This window comes from Triticum urartu, chromosome 7, assembly GCF_003073215.2.
Source record: "Triticum urartu cultivar G1812 chromosome 7, Tu2.1, whole genome shotgun sequence".
NCBI lineage: Eukaryota > Viridiplantae > Streptophyta > Magnoliopsida > Poales > Poaceae > Triticum > Triticum urartu.
In genome coordinates, this window is record NC_053028.1 from 651,890,452 (window position 1) to 651,916,209 (window position 25,758).

General features: G+C 46.2%; 1 protein-coding gene across 1 annotated transcript; it reads right to left on the bottom strand.

Moving 5' to 3' along the window:
* Window positions 1-4,924: 4,924 nt before the first annotated feature.
* LOC125519299 (protein FAR1-RELATED SEQUENCE 3-like) lies at window positions 4,925-5,928 on the bottom strand. The gene is made up of 2 exons (XM_048684151.1): window positions 5,493-5,928; window positions 4,925-5,398 (listed from the first exon to the last, which is right to left on the bottom strand). Exons 1-2 carry the CDS (start codon window positions 5,787-5,789, stop codon window positions 4,925-4,927), a joined length of 771 nt encoding a protein of 256 aa, XP_048540108.1. The 5' UTR covers window positions 5,790-5,928.
* Between the last annotated feature and the right edge of the window lie 19,830 nt (window positions 5,929-25,758).

The following is a 25,758-nucleotide window of genomic DNA, read 5'->3' on the forward strand; positions in this document are numbered from 1 at the left end:
GGCAATTGATGTGGCATGCGTCCCATCATCAGCAGCACCAGCTTGTGCAATAGCCGCTTGCATCACATAATCTGCATTCAAACGAAACGACAAGTTAGATACCACAAATGTTTTTGAATCGTTTGTAGTTCATTCAGGTGTATACCTTCAGTCATCACATAGTACATAGACGTGTCAACTAGCCCACTTGGGGTCTCAGGCCCGGACAGATTGTGTGCAGAGGAAGGAGCAAGGACCTCATGCATGGTCTTCTAACAAGTGGCCCTGGGAGCTATGTCTGATACACATGCAAAATGAAAATGAATCAGAACTTACAAGGTAATTATAAGAATGCCACAGCGGGATCATGGTCGTGATCATACCATATGTTGCTCTCCCCTTCCCCTTGCGGTCAACAACCACCATCGGTTTGATCTCTTCCTCACTGTCATCGCGTGTTCCCCCTGGTGCAGCAGCTACTTTGAACAGAAAATTAGTAAGTCGGTCATCTAGGTTATGGTAGCGCGTCGCTCATGTGTAATTACCTGTTGTTGTCACAAGGACATCCGATGGAATTACTCCAGTCATATTGTTGTCGCCGTTATTCCCCACAACTTGAGCTGCATTAGCACTATCAACGTTCTGGTTTTGCACAACCACAGCCATCAGCTCATGAGCTGCTTTCCTAGAACTTGCAGCAAGGTCTTCTGCAACTGCAAATGACAAAACTGCAATCAGTGTCAAACAAGATAGCACATAAACATAGACGCAGGAGAAGAAAAACATCAATACCTGTAGATTTTGGGTTACTTGGCGCGTCAGGCATGTTACAAGGAAACATAGCCGCCACTGAAGAATGCCTTTTCATGTGCACCAGGAAGAAATCCAAAGTCTGCTCCAGATCTTTCTGCCTGTTTTCTGCGGCCTTCTTCTTGATATCCTCCAGGACACTGTCCCTGATAGTGTCAACCACCTTCACAAATTCAGCCTCGCGTATCTGGTACTGGTAATCCATTGCAGCTTTGAAAGAAGCAAGGATCTTGATGTTCATAACAACAGATCAAAAAAATGGAGTTAGCAATAGCAACTGACCAAGACAGAGGACAACAAACGATTTTTAAAAACTGTGCAAGCAGCTTTCCATCCAAGACAGAGGAGTTAATTGGCAATGCATGCAGACAGTCTTGAGAAATATAAACAAGTACACATTTTTACCTCTAGGCCGCACTCTATGCCATGAGCAGCTGCATGCTTCTGGATTTGCTCCTTTAGCTTTACATCAGAGTAATCAGCAAGCCTCGGGATGGATAACAGTAGCCTGCCTTGGCGACCATGCTCGTGGTAATCCAGCCAGATTATCTAGCATTTTTTGCCACGTGAAAAAAAAACAGAACGCATAATATAGTAGGCACGACTGCATTTGAGCTAGATTAGTGGGATCGAACGAACCTGTGGGATGATGAGGCACCCACTTAGGTTAACCAAAGTAGGATCAAAGCTGAGATCATGCCTTAGCTTCCGTGCTGCTTCCCTCAGCCCCTCAACAACGTAATCGCAGAAATCAAACTCCGCTATACTCTCTGGATCGGCCACAACAGGGAGTAGCTCATTTGCAATCTTTGCTGTGGCACCAGTAGGCACAAGGAAAGTCGAGCTGGCTAACAGTGTCACAGCCACCTTCATGGCTGTTCGCTCCTCACCCTCTATGGCACACCTACTAGCACCCTGAACTATTTTCTTGACTTTGTAAACAGGGATGTTGTTCGACCTTGGCATTCCAGTGCCAAGTAGCCCATGCACATGGCCAAGCAAGCCCTCACGATCTGCAAGGCAACGCCCACCGGCGATGTCTATCTTCCTACCACCCGGCTCAAGACCGATACATCTAGCAACCTCCCTAATGTTGATCTCTATGAAAACACCCTGATCTTATTCGTGTTGCCTAACACCCTGATCTTGCACAACTGCTCCATGCCTACATCTTTGAAAACACTTCTGACCTCGGGGTTCCATTCACCAGCAAGGGATTGCAAGGCCATGGAGGTGAAGCTGGTATGTACTGTCGGAGGACGCCTGCTCGCCGCCGCCGAGGAAGAACCAGTTGCCGGCATTCTCGCATCTGCCGAAGACGCGCCCTTTGGTGGTCTCCCCCGCGCCATGCCCCCCACCAGCCGGCCTGCTAGATCTGATTCATCCAAAGCAAAGGAGGGGACGAGGTATTCAACATGGCAAAATGAACAAAAGGAAACTTACTAGTAGGAATGGAGTTGGACAGAGAGCAAAGAGATGCAAAGAGATTACCTTCTTCTTCAGCAGCCTTCAATGGTGGTGCGTGTGTGGCGGTGCTCCCAAGGGAGAGAGGTGGCGGGGTGGGGTGGAATGGATACTCAGTTGGTCCAGGACGGGGTATATATACAAATGCTCCATCCATTCGGCATGCGTCCTAACGGAGCAGCGTTAGGTGAATCCGGTTAGCACAGGACTACCAGCGTGCCCTTCTGCATGGCAGCACTTAGGCACATCAGCCACACAACGCATGCATTGGGCCACACAAGTCAGGCCAGTCTTTAATCATTTTTTGCAATGTCAGCAAATCATTGTCATTCTAATCCATAAGCTTACACTGATGAACTAAGATAATTCAACTCACATGCACTCTCTACATAGCATACTAATTTTCAAACACACGCCACACCATAACTCCCATGGACGAGGTAAACTAAATCTTCAGGCGCTTGCTTGGTGGGCTGTCGACGTCATCATCAGCAGCAGCTCGATCAACATTGCCTGTACCCGATTCATTATCACCATCCGCGAGCTCATTAGCACCAGCAGGAGCATTGTAGTCCAATGGATCAAACTCCCCTGTCTCCTCAACCGCGTTATGTATCTGAGGAAGCATGACAGCCTAACAAAACAAGCAAATCAAGTAAGCACAAAAAATCATCGAGGAAATTCAAAGGTGTAATAATGCAGGAAATTAAAAGTAGTTCGTTACATTTTCACCCACTTTCACCATCTCAATCACAGCACGATCAACTGGCCCTTGCCCAAACACGCTGGCCTGTAGACACGCAAATCATCACTAGCGAGAAGAGAAAACAAAATGAAGTTGAGTTTCTAATTTTTCAATCCATAATCTAACCTCGTCTGCTGCGGTGCAAAGAGAGGCCGATGCATGAGACACGATGTCGTTGCCCACACCATGCACGGCGCCACCCTGCTGCACGTTGGAAAATCACAAAAAACTAGGTCAAGCAAATATCCCAACTTTCCAACATAAGCAAGTATTAGTGGGAATAGTACTAACAATCAGCGAGCTGGGCGCCAGAGTTGTGCCATCCGAGGTAGTTACTGCGGAGTGGATGGGTGCACTATTGGTGGGCGCCATCAAATCCTTGCAAGCATGAATTCCGTGGAATCCCGCCACCTCTATATATAGCGTATCCAAATTTTCATGTTCCCTCCAACTCCATCCATTCAAATTTTGAATCCCAAGCGCTCCAAAGCTACGGGCTGGTGAAATTTTGAATCTTAGCAAGCCAGGACGATTGAGCGACTCCATAGGCTCATACAGGAGGGGAGAATCACGGGTGAAGCTTGGTAAAGTTGACAATAACAGTACATACGCATTTACTCGCCCATGTGTTCTCCATCTTTGTCTGTGAAACACATCTTGTCATGCCCAGTACACCCCCATCCCACGCCAAGCACGCCATCATCGCGATTATATAGTTTTTGGGCAGCGAACCTACACTGTGACATGTCCATGTCCTAGAACACATGGGCGACCTCGCTAGCACAGTGCTTTGCCGCAGCAGGAGACAACCGCGCCACTCGCTGCACGTCTTTGTCCAGTGTTCCTTTTCGTTGTGTCAACCATCAGCACAACAGGGTTTTTTACACACGCCTAACCACGTTTTCTTGACAAACAGGTTGACCAACAAATATCAACCATGAAAAACTAGCTGTTCTGACATCCGGGCACTGATCGCACACACGATACAGCTTGACAAAGGTTTTCTAAAACAGTTTTTTTGCAAGACCATACAATTAGCATGAAGATGAAACAAACTCCCCAGCGCATGTAGATGAAACAAACACCCCAGCCGTATTTGCAGTCAAACCAAATCTACTTTATCATAAATGCAATCCTTTTTACCCGGGAGTGGACAACACACATAACTCCGCCGCTGTGCCCAAGGGTTGGCCTTACGGTGGGTAGGTGCAAGCACATCTGCGCCTGCTCGTCAGTCTGTTCCAAAGACCTCACCGGCCATGCCTCATGAAAATTCACGAGACGTGCCCAGTGCTGCGAGTTGTCTAATCAAAATGCTGGGCATGCATCAGCACACGATCACATCAGTTCTCCCACGCCTCTGACTAGTCGAGCACGCGCGGGGTGCCATCGACACATCGCATGTGTCGCATAGCAATGAAAAAATAGGTTTCATTCCCAACAATGGGAAACGATCCTACCCAGAGATCTCTGCCTCCCCCAAGGCCCATTTTTCCGATCGGACCGCGGCCCAATTGCCCGGCAACTGGGCATTTGGAATGCTTCGCAAATTATTTCCGAGTTTCCCACCCGAAATCAGTCCACAAATATGGCAGTAACATGAGTGAAAATTATCAAAGTCATATAAAAAGATTTAAGCATAACCCAGTCGCACGCTTGAACTCATTGTAAGCCTGGATATCAACAATACATTTCTACCCAAGCTACAAATACAAACACAAACCAAATTTGCTGACGACATAAACTACAGGAAATTAGGCACAAAGGGTTCTGCCCGCTTTCCGCAAGAGTTTCGACGATGTCCGAGCACTCCACATTTCCCACACTTAGGCATCTTCCTTGGAGCTTTCGGAATATCTCCCCTTTCCGGACATGTCGTGCTCTTGTGCCCCTTCACCCGGCATATCGCACAAAACCTTGACCTCTTCATTTTATCTTCATACGGAGCCTTGTCTCTGCTAGTGGTTGGCCTCCCCGGCTGGCCCATCTCTTTTGCAGGAGCAATCCAAGAACAGTTTGACAATGCATCCTGTCAACAATATTAATACATGCATCAGCATTTTTGTCACCATGGGTACCATCTTTGGCTCTCTGCTCCAAAGCCTCACGCTCTTCGAGTCCCATACCATCCTTGTCATGGCTTAGGGGGAGAAGAGTTGTGTAAACCTCCTTCATCATGGCCATGAAAACATCATAGCACTTGACATTACTATCGCCCAGCCTAAAACATTCAAGCGCCTTCATGTACATGGCGTTGTGCCTGTAAGTATCAAAACCATGCGGCCCTCTGTCCTTCTGGTATCGAACAAGGTGCTCCGGCAATATATCGCGGGCATCCCTAGTCCAGCGTTTTAGTATGTGCTTATCTGGGATCTTGCTCAATTTGAGCTCAATCATAACCTGCCACCACAGCAAATGAGACCTCAGACTAGCACAACTTTGTTTGCATGGCAGATGACGTTGTGTAGCATCATACGAAGATGTTTTTACTTACCTTCAACGAATGACAGCAAACCATTCCAGTGTGCTTGAAAATCCCACATTCGCAATTAAAGAAACTCTGATCATCATCGACTTCAACCTTGAACTGTACTTTGCTCCATTTCTCTCTTGCCAGAGCATCAACGTGAGTAAGAATGTATATCTTTTTCGGGACAACAACATCCAGTTCATAGGCCCCTGCCTTGTACAAAGCATCTCCAAATTGCTCAAACATTGCCCTTGTGTATATGTTGCTAGCATGCCTCTCAATTGGAAGATTTACTCGCAACAAAACCCCACTCTGAAACATATCAAAACACAAAAAATGAACAGATCAGGCATCGGTGTACACTTCGTCTAATACATCTACCAATCAAGAACATGTCTATGGAGACTGGTTTACTAACTAGTAAAGCGACCGGCCGACTCTTTTCTCAGAACATACCAGTGCGGTTCGTTTCTCTTGGAAGCTCTCTTCAGACTCTCTGTCAAACTGGAGCTTCTCGTACTGTTTGAGGAACAGATGCATTGGACAGCCCAGGGGGACATAACTTTTAAGCATGTGATTGGCACTTTCACTCCGTTGAGTACTAGTCATCTTTGCGCAAAAAACACCTCTGAAATACGGCTTTGCCCACTTGTGCCGCACCTCATAAATTTGAGTAAGGTACGGGTGCTTTCTCAGTGAATATTTATCAAGCATTGCAGACCATCCATCCTCGAACTCTTGCTCCGTGACCATGTGATGAACCAGCTTATGAAATTCACTTTTGAAATCAGTTTTCTTGCTCCACAAAACCCCCATTGATTCCTTTGCTTTCTTCAGCACATGCCATTTACACCACCTATGCGTTGTATTGGGCATCTCTGTTTCTATAGCCAATTCCATTGACCATGCCTAGTCTGCAACCAGTAAAGTAAATTAGATCCATTAGGAGCTTACATCATGGAAAGTATTGGTTCAAGAAAAATGAGAGATTCACATCTACCCCTAATCTAGACGTACCTGTTAATATTGTTTGCGGGTGTTTACCCCCGACCATCCTGATGAATTCACGGAAAACCCACTTGAATGTGTCCTCCTTCTCATCCCTCAGCATGACACCTCCGAAAATTATGCTCTGGAAGTGATTGTTCACTCCTACAAACAGACCGAATGGCATGTCATATAGGTTGGTCCTGTATGTGGTATCAAATGTTACAACATCTCCGAAACACCTATACTGGTCCACACTACGCCCGTTAACCCACATAAGTGTCTTAATCCTGCTCTCGTCATCAACCTGGACAGTATAGTTGAATTCTGGATCCTTTGCCTTCATCTCCGCAAGTATGTCCATTGTTTTCCGGGCATCTGAATCAGACTGCTCCTTGTTCAACTTGCAACACAGCGTCTTCAGTGACCGTTTTGTAAATGGCACATTATCAACTGTTCCAAAAAAACTACCAACTATACTAAAAACCTTTCCAAGACTGACATTGTTCTCTCTAAGCTGCTAACAAGATCCTTAGTATACCGGTCAATGAGCCTGTGCGACGGCCAATGCATCTTCTGACCACAAGTGCTTGACAAAGAGTGGTTGTGTGCTGCCCGGTGCTCTGAAATATACCATCCATTGTCGTCCGACCGAAGCAGCCTGATCCGGGCAGCACAACCGCACCGTGTTGATCTTGTATTCTCCCTCTCCGGTTTACCCTGCTGATGCACATAACATGATTTGTCAGCCTATAACATATTCTTGCAGACTTTTTCTCCCCAAACAGTGATGCACAAAAAGAAAAACAAATGCACCGCACATCCACAGACTATCTCCTGCATGCACTTCACCCGCTCCACATTTAGCCTGCTTTTCGAATACCTTATACCAAATCCAAGCTTCCACCAATATAAATTGTAGAATTGATAGGCTTCATCCAATGAATCAAAAGAGGTCCCGACAGCTGGGTTGACAACATTGCCATCTCTTTTCAATATGAAAGCCCTCATGGACAATTCAAGGGCACTTTTCCGGTTCGGGTTGAGCTCGCGCTCAGCGGGGGCCTTTCTGATCCTTACCCTGTTATTTTTGAGAGACAAATTAAATAATTCGCATAGAAAAGAAAAATCAATTCCTCTTCCTCAATGCACCAGATTACACGAAACTGTCAATTATTGCCCCCCTGATTTCCAATTTTATACAAAGGCAAACCCGACAAAGCAGGACTGCAGATAAAAAACAAGATATGCAAACAAAATCTTTTCCTAGTATCGCACTCCGACACCTCTCGACTTTTTAGTTAAACTAGCTACAAACAGGACAGGATATGCAATTTCAAAGAACAAGAAGACTGTGCAACAGCCCGCACACAGATAATCCCAGTAATTTCAGAAACCTAATGTAATCAGTCAGACACACAGTGTGGATTTAGTACAGACCTGTACTAAATAACTACATAACATATAGCTAGATGCTAATGAAATCGTTTTTGCATATATGACCAGCACACAAAAGAAATCAGTTCTACGCGCGATTACCTGCGTGTCCATTCGCTCGTAGCCTCCGAACAAACTTGCAAGAGCGGGTCCTCGCCAAGAAATCCGGCATCTCCGCCACCGCTACGGAGGTCCCCTGCACGGCGAATGTCAGCCTCGGCAACGCTGATAGAAGCCTGGGACTCTATAGGCCGGGCAGCACCAGTATTGCCCGCATGCCCGCTGCTAATCCTGAGCGGAAAAAATCAAATCAAGGAATTTCAGGGACAAACGGCAACCAGATCTAATCCTAACTTCATCTTTTGCGTGAGACAAAAACTAGTAGCTCTGCTAAGTGGCATCTGAATTACCTCTGTTCGGAATCGCCCTCCGTTTCCATGGACAGGTCCATGGAGCAGGCTCCAAGGTCTTGATCCAGAGGAGGAAGACGAACTGGAGAAAGGAGCAGCAGGAGGCGTATGGGCCTGTGCCCTGACGGCCAGTGCTTTGAGAAAGGGATAGCTGGCCACGCGATGTGGGCCAACATGCCCTGCGCCTCGACTCGAGACTAGTCACGTGATCTTTGCAACTGTACCAAACCCAGCTGCACCGTGTACCAGCCCACGCACTCCGCGAGTCCAGCTCCACAGCAACGAAACATTTGTTCCACACCGATACGCCTATGAACCTAATACCTATTACTAGGGAATGGACAGGGGGGAGACAGCGAAGTGATGTTTGCCAATCCCCAGGAACGGTTGGACGGCCATGATTAAGTCCACACGAGCCGCCGTCCACCAAAAAGTCGCTTCGGTATTTGATGACACTATGAAAATGACCCAACGTATTAACGGACCACAAACGGGCCGACTGTAACCACGGGCTGAATTTGGCCCACAAGCAGAAAATGACAGTAACGGGGCGTAAGTAAACGAATGCTGGAAATGAGCCCAAGAATAAATGGGCTCTGAGAAGGCCGAAAGATAACATGGGCTGGAGACGGCCCAACGGAATAATGGACCGTTAATGGGTATAAAGTGATACACTGTTCATTACGGGTCAGTTTCACCACGGGCCATTAATGGGTGTAAAGTGATACACTGTTCATTACGGGTCAGTTTCAGCACGGGCCGCTAATGGGCCAAGAGTTACAAAGGGCCTCATATGGGCCGAAAGACGTCATGGGCTATACATGGGCGAGAAGTGAAAACGGGCTAGAATCATATTGGACGGCCCAGATGACGCTACTGGGCCTAATTCCGATAGGGCGTATCGGGCCTTGGGTTAGCGGGCTGTAAATGGGCTATATGCGAACAAGCCGTTAACAGGCTTTCGATGGGCCGGCCCGCCAGCTTTTGACCAAGTCAAATGGGCCGGCCTTTTCACATGAATGGGCCACTGTTGGGCCGTGCCACGTGTCGACGTATCATAGGCGCCTTCTGTCCAGTGAGTGGATGACATCTGTCCCAACGATGAGCCGACACGTGTTTCCTCTAGCCAATGATGATTTTACATGTGGAAAGTCCCCATTGGTCGGGGCAGTTAACGGGTTATCGGATCCAAAACCCGACTCGATAGCTTAACGGCGTTCCGTTACGGTGGATGCCACGTGTCGGTCATCCTTGACGAAAGTACTTCTGTGACGCGCGATTTATTGTCATGGAAGTGGACATTTCCGTGATGATAATTTTTGTAATGTCATGGAACACTTCTACGACAACACAGGTATGACTATCTTAATTCTGTCATAAATTTGTCATGGATGTACATGCATGACAAAAAAGCGACCTACTATGACAAACACGTATCATCACGGAAGTGTATTTTTTTTGTAGTGCTGACCGCCACTCATAAGGAAGACAATCAATAAATACCTCATGCTCCAACTTTGTTACATAACGGTTCACCATACGTGCATGCTACGGGAATCACAAACCTCAACACAAGTATTTCTACAATCCACAACTACCGACTAGCATGACTCTAATATCACCATCTTTATATAGCAAAACTATTGCAAGGAATCAAACATATCATATTCAGTGATCTACAAGTTTTATGTAGGATTTTGTGACTAACCATGTGAATGACCAATTCCTGTCATCTCTCTAAATAGATATAAGTGAAGCAAGTGAGTTTAGTTCTTTCTACGAAAGATATGCCCACGCTCTAACAAATATAAGTGAAGCAAAAGAGCATTCTACAAATGACGGTTTTCTATGTAAAGAGAAACATGCAATCCAAACTTCAAATGATATAAGTGAAGCACATGAAGCATTCTATAAAGCCATACTCAAAATATAAGTGAAGTGCATAGAGCATTCTACAAATCAACCAAGGACTACCTCATACCAGCATGGTGCATAAAAGAAAAATCAAAACTAATATGCAAAAGACGCTCCAAGATTGCACATATCGCATGAACGAAACGAATCCGAAAACATACCGATACTTGTTGAAGAAAGAGGGGATGCCTTCCGGGGCATCCCCAAGCTTAGACGCTTGAGTCTCCTTGAATATTTACTTGGGGTGCCTTGGGAATCCCCAAGCTTGAGCTCTTGCCTCACTTCCTTCTTCTTATATCGAGACCTTCTCAATCATCAAACACTTCATCCACACAAAACTTCAACAGAAAACTCGGTAAGATCCGTTAGTATAATAAAGCAAATCACTACTCTAAGTATGGTTGCAAACCAATTCATATTTTGTTTTTGCATTGTGTCTACTGTAGTATAACTTTTCCATGGCTTAATCCACTGATATGAATCGATAGTTTCATCAAAACAAGCAAACTATGCATCAAAAAAGAATCTGTCTAAAACAGAACAGTCTGTAATAATCTGAACATTCAGCATACTTATGATACTTGAAATGTAAAATCAGAACCATTTGAAAAAATTAGGAAAAATAAACAATTTGTACAAAAAGACAGTGCAAAAAGAATCAGAACCATTTGACGTTCCAGCTAAAAATGTAAAATCACGCACTACAGCCAAAGTTTTTGTCCTGCACCGTACAAACCATCAAGCAAATGTAAACATCCTAAAGGCAAACCTTGGCACATTATTTTTTATAATACAATGGAATTGTACAAGGGAATAATTATTTTTGTTGAAAAGTTTCTGTAATCAAGATTCACAAAGTTTCCGTGAGCATGAACAAAGTTCAAGGAGCTCTCCCACTTCAACAATGCTTGTCTTTCTCACTTTTACTTTCCTTTTTGAAAAAGTTTTGGGTTCCCCTCTTTATTTTTGTTGTTTTTAAACTATATGAAAGCACTCAACAGAAATAAATGACTCTCTAAAACTTCCGGGTTGCCTCCCTGGCAGCGCTTTTTTTAAAGCCATTAAGCTAGGCATATAGTGCTCAAGTAGTGAATCCATCCGGATCCCAAGGTATATCAAAGCCAATTTTAATTAGCAATGATTTGGCATTTAGTAGTGAGCACAAAGCAACATATATCAAGTAATGACAAAGTCTAACTCTCTTCCTATGCATCGGCATGTCATAAAATAACAATTCATGCACATATAGTAAAGGCCAATGCATAGTATAAACAATTTCTTGCAATTCTATCATATTGGAAACATAGAGAGGTGGAGATATAGTTCCTCTCTCATAATAATTGCAACTAGGAGCAACAAGCACATGCATATTATATTCATCAAAATTATCATGTGTAACGGTAAAAGGCTGAAGGAAATATGCCCTAGAGGCAATAATAAAGTTATTATTTATTTACTTATATCATGATAAATGTTTATTATTCATGCTAGAATTGTATTAACCGGAAACACAATACATGTGTGAATACATAGACAAACAGAGTGTCACTAGTATGCCTCTACTTGACTAGCTCGTTGATCAAAGATGGTTATGTTTCCTAACCATAGACATGAGTTGTCATTTGATTAACGGGATCACATCATTAGGAGAATGGTGTGTTTGACTTGACCCATTTCATTAGCATAGCACTTGATCGTTTAGTTTGTTGCTATTGCTTTCTTCATGACTTATACATGTTCCTATGACTATGAGATTATGCAACTCCCGTTTACCAGAGGAACACTTTGTGTGCTACCAAACGTCACAATGTAACTGGGTGATTATAAAGGTACTCTACAAGTGTCTTCGAAGGTACTTGTTGGGTTGGCGTATTTCGAGATTAGGATTTGTCACTCCGATTGTCGGAGAGGTATCTCTGGGCCCACTCGGTAATGCACATCACTATAAGCCTTGCAAGCATTGCAACTAATGAGTTAGTTGCAGGATGATGTGTTACGGAACGAGTAAAGAGACTTGCCGGTAACGAGATTGAACTAGGTATTGAGATACCGACGATCGAATCTCAGGCAAGTAACATACCGATGACAAAGGGAACAACGTATGTTGATATGCGGTCTGACCGATAAAAGATCTTCGTAGAATATGTAGGAGCCAATATGAGCATCCAGGTTCCGCTATTGGTTATTGACCGGAGACGTGTCTCGGTCATGTCTACATTGTTCTCGAACCCATAGGGTCCGCACGCTTAACGTTACGATGACAGTTTCATTATGAGTTTATATATTTTGATGTACCGAAGGTTGTTCGGAGCCCCGGATGTGATCACGGACTTGACGAGGAGTCTCGAAATGGTCGAGACATAAAGATCGATATATTGGACGACTATATTTGGACACCGGAAAGGTTCCAGATGAGATTGGGACAATACCGGATCACCGGGAGGTTATCGGAACCCCCCAGGAGGTATATGGGCCTTATTGGGCCTTAGTGGAAAGGAGGGGAAAGGAGCAAGGGAGGGGGCACGCCCCCCAAGCCCAATCCGAATTGGGAGGGGGGCCGGCCCCCCTTTCCTTCCTCCCTCCTTCCTCTTCCTTCCCTCTCCTAATCCTAATAGGAAAAAGGGGAGTCCTACTCCCTGTGGGAGTTGGACTCCCCCCTTAGGGCGCGCCACCCTCCTTGGCCGGCCCCCTCCTCCACTCCTTTATATACGGGGGCAGGGGGGCACCCCATAGACACAACAATTGATCATTGATCTCTTAGCCGTGTGCGGTGCCCTCCTCCACCATAATCCTCGGTAATATTGTAGCGGTGCTTAGGCGAAGCCCTGCGACGGTAGAACATCAAGATCATCACCACGCCGTCGTGCTGACGGAACTCATCCCCGACACTTTGCTGGATCGGAGTCCGGGGATCGTCATCGAGCTTAACGTGTGCTAGAACTCGGAGGTGCCGTAGTTTCGGTGCTTGATCGGTCGGGCCGTGAAGACGTACGACTACATCAACCGCGTTGTGCTAACGCTTCCGCTTCCAGTCTACGAGGGTAGGTAGACAACACTCTCCTCTCTCGTTGCTATGAATCACCATGATCTTGCGTGTGCGTAGGAATTTTTTTGAAATTACTACGTTCCCCGACAAAGGCAACCCATCAATATAATCCTTAATAAGGGCAAACTTCTCTGATATAGTGTAGTTGGGAGAATTCAAAAAGATAATAGGACTATCATGCGTGGGTGCAATAGCAACAATTTCATGTTTAACATAAGTAACTATAGCAAGTTCATCTCCATAAGCATAACTCATATTGGCTTCTTGTCCACAAGCATAGCAAGCATCATCAAAAAGGGATATTTCAAGAGAATCAACGGGATCATAATAGTCATCATAGCAATCATCCTTCGGTAAGCATGAAGGGGAGTTAAATAATGTATGAGTTGAGGAGTTACTCTCATTAGAAGGTGGGCACGAGTGATCAATCCGCTCTTCCTCCTTTTGTTCTTCGGTCTCCTCATCTTTTTCATCCAATGAGCTCACAGTTTCATCAATTTCTTCTTCCATAGACTCCTGCAAAATATTAGTCTCTTCTTGGACAGCGGAGTAGTCCTCAATATATGGTTCAACATAGGCATTAGAAGCATAATTATCATAGCAATATTTAAGTATGGCAAAATTTTCAGATTTGTAAAGAGTAGCACCATACTTTTCAATCAAAGAAGCAATTTCGTAAGCACCCTTAAAAGCAACAAATTCTTCAATTTGTTGAACATCATAGTAACTATAAACACCTTTAGCATACGAAGATACGATTCCATTATCACTAAACTCACATTGATAGGGAAGGTGTTTCTTAGGGTTTTTAGAAGAACAAGTAAAATCGCAAATTTCACATAAATTCCAAGCATAGCATTGCAAATGATGAATTTGACCCAATAGAATTTCCCCCTTTTCAGATATTCGGTATCGCACATAACAAGCATGCTCATTAAAGATTTGCCCTCAACTAAGCTAGTTGGGGTTTCAGCACGAGCACATATGGATCGAAGATGATCCAAGTAATAAGCTTCAGCAGTGTGATAGATTTTGTGTGGTTCTTCAACCATTGGTTCAGTAGGTACAACTATTTTTTTGGTATTTTGCATTTCCTACCCATAACTAAAGATAGAAAACAACTAAGAACAACAAATAAAAATTACTTAGTGATAAAGCAAACAAGCACACACGATCACCCCACGCTATTGCTCCCCGGCAACGGCGCCAGAAAAAGGTCTTGATTACCCACAAGTATAGGGATCAATTGTAGCCTCTTTCGATAAGTAAGAGTGTCGAACCCAACGAGGAGCTAAAGGTAGAACAAATATTCCCTCGAGTTCTATCGACCACCGATACAACTCTACGCACGCTTGACGTTCGCTTTACCTAGAACAAGTATGAAACTAGAAGTACTGTGTAGGTGTTGTTGGATAGGTTTGCAAGATAATAAAGAGCAAGTAAATAAAAAGTAGGGGCTGTTTATATAAAGACACAACTAAGTTAGGTTTAATAAAGAGCTTGTTGTTACGAGAAAGTTATTTGTCCCTAGGCAATCGATAACTAGACCGGTAATCATTATTGCAATTTTATTTGAGGGAGGGGCATAAGCTAACATACTTTCTCTACTTGGATCATATGCACTTATGATTGGAACTCTAGCAAGAATCCACAACTACTAAAGATCATTAAGGTAAAACCCAACCATAGCATTTAAAGCATCAAGTCCTCTTTATCCCATACGCAACAACCCCCTTACTCGGGTTTGTGTTTCAGTCACTCACGCAAGCCACTATAAGCAAATCATGAAGGTATTGCAACACCCTACAGCGGGGATCCCTCACACTTGTGTGACACGGAGAGCACCATAGGACAGCACCAATAATAAAACATGCAATTCAAACCAATCTTGATCATCAAATAGCCCATAGGACAAAACGGATCTACTCAAACATCATAGGATAGCCATACATCATTGGGAAATAATATATAGCGTTGAGCACCATGTTTAAGTAGAGATTACAACGGGTAAGAGAGAGGTTACACCGCTACATAGAGGGGGGAAGAGTTGGTGATGATGGCGGTGAAGTTGTTGGTGAAGATTGCGGTGATGATGATGGCCCGCCCCCGGTGGCACTCCGGTGCCACCGGAAGCGAGGGAGAGAGAGCCCCCCTCCTTCTTATTCTTCCTTGACCTCCTCCCTAGGTGAGAGAAGGGTTTCCCCTCTGGTCCATGGCCTCCATGGCGTGGGAGGGGCGAGAGCCCCTCCGAGATTGGATCTGTCTCTCTGTCTCTCTCTGTTTCTGCGTTCTCAGATTCTACCCTTTCACCGTTCCTTATATTACCGGAGATCCGTAACTCCGATTGGGCTGAAATTTTAACACGATCTCTATCTGGATATTAGCTTTCTTGCGGCGAAAGAAGGGCACCAACCGCCTTACGGGGTGGCCACGAGGGTCAGGGGCGCGCTTGCCCCCCTGGGGCGCCCCCTGCCTCGTGGGCCCCTCGAGCATCGTCTCGCGTTGAATTCACTTCCCAAAAATCATATATATTCCAAAAAAATCTCCGTCAGTTTTTATCCCGTTGGACTCTGTTGGGGATATGATTACTGGAGGTAAACCGACTAGGAGTGGCTGGGTTAGCTCCATGAAGATAGAAGCCCATGAGGACGGAAAGATGGTGGCGCATTACGAAGGCCCAAGGCCCAAAGGCGGGTTAAAGCCTGTAGATGTAAACCGACTCTGTCGTGTAACTTGTATTGTAAGTTAGAAGGATAGAGACCGAGCCGGACACGTTTTATGATCCGGCCTCGGGACTCTATAAACCGGCGGGCGTCAACCTATGTATATAAAGAGATGACCCGGCCGCGGTTTAGGGATAATAGATAATAACTCGAGAGCCAGGCAAAGCGGATTCGCTCCCTGGTCATCGAAACCCTAGCAATACCAATCACAACTAGACGTAGGCTTTTACCTTCATCGAATTGGCCAAACTAGTATATAACCCCTCGTGACCCCTTGTCCGGTTTAACCCCTTTAAGCTAACCCGTAGAGATGGCTCCACGACTAAGTCCTTTCACGAGGACATCTGCCGTGACAAACCCACGACAGTTGGCGCCCACCTTGGGGCTATCGCACGATGGTTTCGAGTTCTTGAAGGGCAGCTTTGATGGACTCAAGGGATACGCTGTGGGCCGGATGACGAAGAGTCGTCGCGACAAGCTCTACATCGACGACGCAGGATGGGGTCCCGAGGCCGGTTCAATTGAATACTGGTACCGGGTCCCCTTTGGTGGGATCCACGTCTTCATCGGCAAGGTCGGTGAACCGGGCCCTGAGCCGGACACCTGCACCGACATCATCGATACGGCTCAGCGTGCAAGCCCTTCCCCGATTTAGCCCGCAACAAGGCATGTTTTCGTAGGTGTCATCCGTGGAGCGGAACATGATGGACCGGCATCTGATGGAGAAACCGTTGTCTGCTCTGACGACGAGTCTTCAACTGGAGAGACCGAGTCGCTGTATGAGTTGCAGGACGGCCAAATTAGTGGAGGTTCCGATGGCAACAGTATACCGGACCCCCTCGATCTGCCAAACCGGGTCGCTATCTTCATGGTTGGTACACAATCAGCACACCACTCATCAACCGCCGCGGCAATGCTCTCCGGTTCAGCGACAGCAACGCCGGCGGGAGCAGGGGGCTCTGCGCCGCCTCCGGCTCAAGTTCTATCTGATTTGTTCGACACTTTGGAAACATTGATGGCCGCGGAGGTGGACGCAGCAGCCCGGGACCAGCACAATGTGGAGATTGCAAAGGTGAAAGATCAGATAACTCAGGCTAAAGCGGACCTAGTAGCAGAGAATGCTAGGATGGCTATGGAACGGGCCGAGTTGGAAGCTCAGGCCTACCGGCTTAGGCTGGATCAGAATGGCTCAGAGGAACTTATGAGAAGAAGATACCGGTCGCATCTCCCGCCGGGTTATGAGCCAAGAAATCTCTTCAACACGCCAGGAGCAGGAACTGGTAACCGACCAGTGTTAAACCGGACGGAGGCGCCGGGAACAGGAGCGCCGGTTCAGCCGCACACAATGGACCCGCCTCGTCAAAGCAACATTGTGTCGCAGTATGTTTCGACGCCCCCAGGGCATTACTCCAACCCGTTGGAGAACATTGTGGCCGCCGCTTCACGATTGGCAGCCCTCCCAACCAACAGCGAGTCACCAGTTGCGATTGAGGCACGACGGGCCAGAGAGCTCCTTCAAACAGCTTTAAACCAGCATCATACTTATTCGCATAGTCGCGAGAGGATTCATTCCACCCCCCCGCCTGAGCCGGAGCTACAGCAGGCACGTTGAGGATGAACCGGCCGTGTCAAGCAGTGCACGTCGCCGTAACTCACCGCGAGGGCACAAACCGACAGGTGGAGGTGCTAATGCGCAGGATGTGGTGGATCATGGTCGTGCACGTCGAGAGGTTGAGTTAGCAGCTCTGCATGGAGCTCGTCAACCTACTCCGGTTCACCCTACCGCTTCAGCGGAGCCAGGTGTGGTCTTCAGTTCCTTAGGGGTGCCGTGTCTCACCCCCGCTTTACGTAATGTGCGACTGCCCAAGGATTTTAAAGGCCCTTGTAAGGTGCCCAACTGCACCGTCGATTTGCAACCAAAGTCATGGGTTGAAAGTTATGAGATGGCAATGGAGATGTTAGATGTGGATGAAGCGGTGTGTGCTAAATACTTCACCATGATGTTGGAGGGGATAACTCGTACTTGGTTAAAGAGCTTGCCAGCTAAATCTGTCGGATCATGGGCCGAATTAAAGCATCGGTTTATCCGGAATTTTAAGGATACTTGTAAGCAGCCTATGTCAATTGTGGACTTGGCCGCTTGTGTTCAAGAGGATCGAGAGTCTACAACCCATTGGGTGAAGCGGGTCTCAGCTATTCTGCATTCGTCGGATCGCATCAATGCAGATACCGCAGTGTTAACGTTGGAGGGCAATTGCCGGTTTCTGCCGCTCAAATAGAAGTTAGGAAGGCTCAAACGTCACTGCAATGATATGTCAACGCTTATGGCCGCTTTGGTTAAATATGCCGATTCATATAATACCAAAGACCCTGACTCAGAGGAGGACAAACCGGGGAAAGGAAAGAAAAATGGCAACACCAAGGGTCAGCAGCATAACTCGGCAGGTCATGGGAATAATGGTAAGCGCAAGGCCGACAATAGTTTGGACCTTGTGGCTAACACCAATGCTCAGGATAACGGTCAGCGTCGTAAGGGAAAACAACCCCAGAGGGGCGGAGGTTCAGGCCCCAATCTGGAGCGCCTGTTAAATCAACCTTATCCGAAGCATGGATCAATGGAGAAGCCAGCGTCACATCTTTCGAAGGACTGTTATATCATGCGAGAATTCAAGAACTCCAATATGTTTCAGTACGACAATGGCCCGCCCGGCGGTTCAGGAGGAGGTTTTCATGGGTCGGGTTATGGAGGCGGCAGCTCCGGTTCAGGATTTCAGGGCAATCAAACCGGACATAGCAATCAAGGGAACCAGGGCAACCATGGAGGTTATAACCATCAGGGGAATCAGCAGCAGCAGCATTCAGGTTATCAGAGCAATCCGAAGCAGTTAAATAGTGGGCAGTATCATGTCTTCACCACTAGCTTGTGCAAGCGTGATCAGAAGCTTCACAAGAGGGCCGTGAACTCTGTTGAACCGGCTGTGCCTCAGTATTTGTGCTGGTCTGAGCAACCCATTTTATGGAGTAGAGAGGATCACCCACCCCGGGTTGACAATCTGGGTCATCTGGCCTTAGTGGTGGCACCTCAAGTTGGGGGGGGGGTATAAGTTCACCAAGGTGCTCATGGATGGGGGAAGCAGTATCAATATTCTATACTATGATACCTTCCGCCGTATGGGGTTGACAGATAAGAATCTTAAACCGTCGAACACCGTTTTTCATGGTGTGGTACCCGGTAAATCTGCATATCCGGTGGGCAAGATAGCCCTAGAGGTGGCCTTTGGAGATGATCATGATTCAAGGTCAGAAACATTGACTTTTGAGGTGGTGAAAATCAAGAGTCCATATCACGCTCTGTTTGGGCGACCGGCTTATGCCAAGTTCATGGTGAGGCCGTGTTATGTTTATCCGCAGCTTAAGATGCCAGGTCATAAGGGGACCATCACAGTACATGGGAGCAGGAAGATTGCTTTGGAATGCGAGGAAGGTGACGCGGCTTATGCCGAGTCAGTTTGTGCCACGGAAGACATGAAGTTTTACAAAGACAAGGTTGATCCGGCAGATCTGACTTATTTGAAAAAGCCAACTACGGAGCATGATCCAGCGTTGAAGTTTAAATCAGCCACAGACACTAAGATGGTTGATTTTGTTCCTGGCGATTCATCCAAGCAGTTCAGCATCAGCGCTAACCTGGATCCCAAATAGGAAAGCGTGCTCATCAAGTTCATCCGTGAGAACCGGGACATCTTTGCATGGAAGCCTTCTGACATGCCGGGTGTACAGAGGGAACTCACTGAGCACACACTTAATATTGATCCTAAGTTTAAACCGGTCAGACAGTTTCTCGGCCGCTTCAACGACGAAAGGCACAAGGCTATTGGTGAAGAGGTAGCTCGGCTGTTGGCCGCAGGGTTTATCGTGGAGGTCTTTTACCCGGAGTGGTTGGCTAATCCGGTGCTGATTCTCAAGAAAAATGGCACTTGGCGTATGTGTGTGGACTACACAGACTTGAACAAGGCTTGCCCAGCAGATCCCTTTGCCCTCCCTCGTATTGATCAGATTATTGATGCTACGGCGGGTTGTGACCGCTTGTGTTTTTTGGATGCTTATTCTGGTTATCATCAGATCAAAATGGCAGTTAAGGACCAGGAGAAGACATCTTTTCTAACTCCCTTTGGAGCCTTCTGCTATGTCTCCATGCCCTTTGGGCTCAAGAGTGCCCAGGCGACTTATCAACGCCGTGTTCAGAATTGTCTTCATAAGAAGATTGGGCGCAATGTTCATGCATATGTGGATGATATTGTGATAAAGTTCAGGAAAGAGGAAACATTGATAGATGACCTGAGAGAAACCTTTGACAACCTCCGGGTTTACAAGATGATGCTCAATCCGGACAAATGTGTCTTTGGTGTCCCGGCAGGCAAACTCTTGGGCTTTCTGGTATCAAACATGGGCATTGAGGCTAATCCGGAAAAAAATTCAGCAATCACGTCTTTGGCTAAACCGGCGTGTATCAATGACGTTCAACGTTTAGCTGGCCCGATTGCGGCTTTGAGCTGGTTTATCAGTTGTCTCGGGGAGAAATCTATCCCTTTATACCAGATGTTAAACAAAACAGATGACTTTGTCTGGAGCGATGCAGCTGATAAAGCGTTTGAGGATCTGAAGAGGCAGTTAGCTGAACCGCCTGTGCTTGCAGCTTCGATCGATAAAGAGCCTTTACTGCTGTATGTGGCTGCTAATGCCAGGGCTGTTAGTGTGGCTATTGTTGTGGAGCGCAAGGAGGCTGGAAATGAGTATCCGGTTCAATGACCAGTTTATTATATCAGTGAGGTGCTTATCGAATCAAAGCAGAGGTATCCACATTGGCAGAAGCTGGTGTATGGGGTGTTTATGGCAAGCCGGAAGCTCAAACATTATTTTCAGGGTCATCCTATCACAGTGGTCAGTTCAGCCCCTCTGGGAGATATCATTCAAAACAGATAAGCAACTGGCCGGATTGCCAAGTGGGCTATTGAGCTTGGACCTCACGGGCTCAAGTATACACCTCGCACAGCAATCAAATCTCAAGAACTTGGGGACTTCATCAATGATTGGACAGAGTTGCAGGCACCAGAGGAAAAGCCAGATAACACGTATTGGACTATTCACTTTGATGGGTCCAGGTAATTGGAGGGCTTGGGGGCTGGAGTTATATTAACTTCCCCGCGAGGTGACAAGTTTTGTTATGTTCTCCGCTTAATGTTCCCTTGTACTAACAATGCAGCTGAGTACGAGGCCCTACTCCACGGTCTTCGGATGGCTAAGGAGATGAACTTAAGCCGAGTTAAGTGCTTCGGTGACTCGGACCTGGTGGCTCAACAGGTATCTGGCACTTGGGATTCTAAGGAACCACTCATGGCTGTGTATCGACGAGAGGTGGACATAGTGGCTGGTCATTTCAAGGGTTATCAAGCTGACCATATAGACCAGTGAAAGAATGAAGCGGTGGACGCTTTAAGTCGCCTTGGCTCTCAACGTAAACCGGTCCCACCTAATGTTTTCCTCGATGTCCTACACAATCCATCAGTTAAGATACCAACAGAGGAGGAGTTGGCTATTCCTGACCTGGAGGACCAATTGGTGCAGCTTTGCATGTTATACCGGATTGGACAGTCCCATACTTTGCTTACATGAACCGGGGCGAGTTACCGGATGATGAAACTTTGGCCCGGCAGATAATCCGGCGTTCCAAGTCAATGACCATAGTTAATGGGGAGTTACATCGTTACAACGTCACAAGAGCGATTCAGCGTTGTGTGTCCCCTCAAGAGGGTTGTGAGATTTTGCGGGAAATCCACGAAGGAGATTGTGGTCACCACGCCGGTTCAAAATCCTTGGTAGCTAAGGCTTTTCGTCATGGTTTCTATTGGTTGACAGCTCATGCTGATGCTGAGGATTTAGTCAAAAGGTGTGACGGCTGTCAAAAATTTGCACGTCGCGCTCATGTTCCGGCTCAGGAGTTGAGAATGATTCCAATCACTTGGTCGTTTGCAACTTGGGGGCTTGATATGGTTGGACCCTTTAAGAGATCCAAGGACAAAAAGACTCACATGTTAGTGGCAATTGACAAGTTTACCAAATGGGTAGAAGCAGGGCCAGTCAGTAAGTGTGATGCGGCCACGGCGGTTCAATTCATCAAAAAGGTGATATTCCGGTTTGGCTTTCCACGCAATATTATAACTGATAATGGTACTAATTTGTCAAAGGGTGAGATGGAGGAATTTTGCCAACGTGAGCACCTCCGGCTTGATGTAGCATCAGTGGCTCACCCCCAATCTAATGGTCAAGTGGAGAGGGCAAATCAAGAAATTTTGAGAGGTATTAAACCCCGACTTATGGTTCCTTTAAAGCGGACACCGGGTTGTTGGGTGGAGGAGTTACCTTCTGTGTTATGGAGCATCAACACCACACCTAACAGATCTACGGGTTACACACCTTTCTTCATGGTTTATGGAGCAGAGGTGGTTCTCCTAGTGACATCCGTCACGACTCGCCCTGTGTGGCAGCTTATGTTGAAGCTGATAATGAGAAGGCACATCAGGATTCACTGGACCTGTTAGATGAAGAGCGTTATCTTGCAGCAGCACGTTCGGTGATTTATCAACAAGATCTCCGACGTTATCACAGCCGCCGGGTTAGGACCAGAACTTTTCAAGTGGGCGATCTGGTGCTCTAGCTCATCCAGGATTAGACTGATATGCACAAGTTATCCCCACCGTAGGAAGGACCTTTTGTGGTCAGCAAGAATCTGCACAACGAGTCATACTACCTCATCGATGTTCGAGAGCACAAGGACTCACGTAAATCGGAGGAGGAGATCAAGCGGCCGTGGAATATAGCTCTTCTTCGACCTTACTATACTTGAGCCACATGCTCTTCTTATGTACATATTTATGACAATGTACATATTATATAATAAACCGGAGCCTCGAATAAAGCGGGGTCTCTGTTCTTTTTACATCATGTGTGAGCCTACAAGAGCTTCTACTGACAAAGCGGAGTTTTGTTAAACCGGCCTCTACGGCCACACGGATATAAAGAAAATCACTAGGGGGCTTGGTCGTATCCGAACCATAGTTACACCTCTTGATCGGTTTAAAACCAAAAAGGGATATCACTAGGGGGCTTGGTTGTCTTCACACCATAGCTACACCTCTTGATAGGATTTAATCCAAAAGGAAATTATGTGGAGCCAAAGAGAATCTGTTGCATTAAGCACAGTTCAAACATAGGTAACCACTGAGCATAGCTCACATATTACCAGGGGGCTCCTTGCTTCTCAAAGAACACTGAGCTTGAACCCTTGTAATAGGCTATCAAGCCAGGCTTGGAAGCCAGGTGTATTCACCTAAAACCCCGGGTTGTCCTGCCTCTTTAAGTAAGCCACTCCGTCCAGGTAAACCTGGTATGACCCATCAAACGTTTGACAAGTCAGTCCCATGGACCCTGAACTTGTCAAAGTTAAAACGGTGATTGGTTAAAGATTGAGGTCCATCTTAAAAGGCTTTGCAAAATGGTTTAACTCAGCAGCCTGGCAGCCCATGAAAAGCCTCGATTTAGGGCCTGGCAGCCCATGAAAAGCCTTGCATATTTCTTGCATTTGCTGTTTTTTTATGATGATAAAGGATTTATGAGTATTTTCTGATAAACCGGTGTTCGTTACAACCCGGCATGACTTTCAGCGCTTAGTTGTCAGTACATGATCAGTTTTTAAACTGGTAGCATACTGCTCCGGTCTGGTTTTGACTAGATGTCACCATCATTATACGAACAAATCAACGGCTTTTCGAGCCCAGTGCAGTTTCAATATGAACCGGCAAGAGGGAAAGGAGTTATCAACACTCCGGATTGGTGTTTTTCACCTTTACCATACAGGCAGCTGGTTAGCCAATGAGGTATGTCACAGATATTATTTATTTTATTTGGTTAATTCAAATCTTGGTTATTCATCCAAGTTATGTATATTTTTGGGTATCATGACCCGTCCAGTGGTAAACCACTAGGACGCTTTCAAGTTCTTGTATGCAGGAACGCAAATCATAATGGACTATGCATAAATAGATCCCAAAAGTGAAACAAGTTTTCAAAATATCAAGCAACACAAGCATGCTCGATGGCATGACAGATAAAGGTGTTTCTGCTATCTTATTACAAGGAGCTTCAAAACGACCCAAATTGAATAATTGTTTTCAAGCAGTGGCAGACAGTAGCTCGTAAACCGGTCGCCGGTCTAAGATGCTTCATCGGGATGGCTTGACGGTTGAGGGTCATCTTGTGCAGTCACATCTTCTTCATCCCTCCCCAGACGCTGGAAATCAACCGTTGACCAATCGATTCCGGTTAAAGCTTGAAACATGACCTATTCATGGATAAGGCTGGAGGGGTCAATGTCAGGAGCGTAAGTATGCTTACGGATTAGAGGCACAAGTTCTTCAACATCATGGATCACGGCAGGCTATCTTTTTCCTTCAGCATCATAAACCAGCTGGAAATGAGATAAGTATGTGTCCTACGCCAGTTTGCTGGCTATTGGCTGCATCTCCTTTGTCAGCTTTCGGAGATCATCATTGTTGAAGTCTGAACCGTCCTCCTTCACACCTAGATATCCTTTAATGATATATGCCGCTTGAAGATCCGGAATCCATGCCTTGGCCCGGATTAGTGCGGTCAGCGCTCCTGCTCTTGCGGCCGCTTTCTTCAGTTCTGTAATCCGGGCAGGTAGCATGGCCAGCTTCTCAAGTGTTTCCTTTATCAACGAATCCAGAATATAGCTGTTCCATTAAGGTGTACGCCGCTTTAAGCTTCATCCGCATGTCAAAGCCCAGATGAGCAATGCGGGTGCCTGTCACGGTTTAGTATTAGTAAACCGGTCAATTGTAAGATCTTATGAACTAGGCAAACGGCATGCGGAGGTACTTACCAAACACAGCGGACGTCATGGCATCAATCTGCCGCTTCAAGCCGGTCAGTTCCTCTACCACTGGCTTCAGGGCTACTTCTGCATCCTCGGCTTTCCTGGTTAAACCGGCCTTTTCTATTTCCCAGTCAGCACGCTCCTTGTTGAAGGTCTCTTTCAACTTCTCCATAGCTGCCAGGGCATTGGTCAGCTCCTCTTTGGCTTTGGAAGCCTCTGCTTGTTGAGATTTTATGTTCTCTTGAAGATCAGTGGTTTGAGCATCCCTCTTACTCAGCTCGGCCTGCAACGGCAAAGATATATCAACAACGGGATATGTATTTTCTAAGTACCAAGCGTATAAAAAGTTATGCACTTTGTACTTGGGGGCTAATGCCTATTTGCTCTGTTATCAGTAAATCTTTCACAAGTCTCAAGTACAATGCAAGCATTATCCTTAACACTTGGGGGCTAATGTACATCTGTTCAAAACTGACGCATTGATTCAAGACCCGGTTTACCTCGCAAAGATAAACCGGCCCTTGGGGGCTACACCGATGAAAACTACATGAATACAATGATAAAGTATCGGTTTTGTTTTTACCGAGGACTTGACATATTGAGGATCAGCATGAAAGGATTAAGATATTACAAAGTCCCGGTTTATGATTAACATCATAAACCGGCCCTTGGGGACTACTTGGGCTGATGTCTATACTTTGGAATCAAGAAAGGAAAGGTGATGAAAATACCTCATAGCGTTCCTTCATCAGGTTCACCAAACCGGCTTCATAATCACGGTTTGAGTGTAGACGGTTTAAAAAACCGGAGTGGAGTTCTT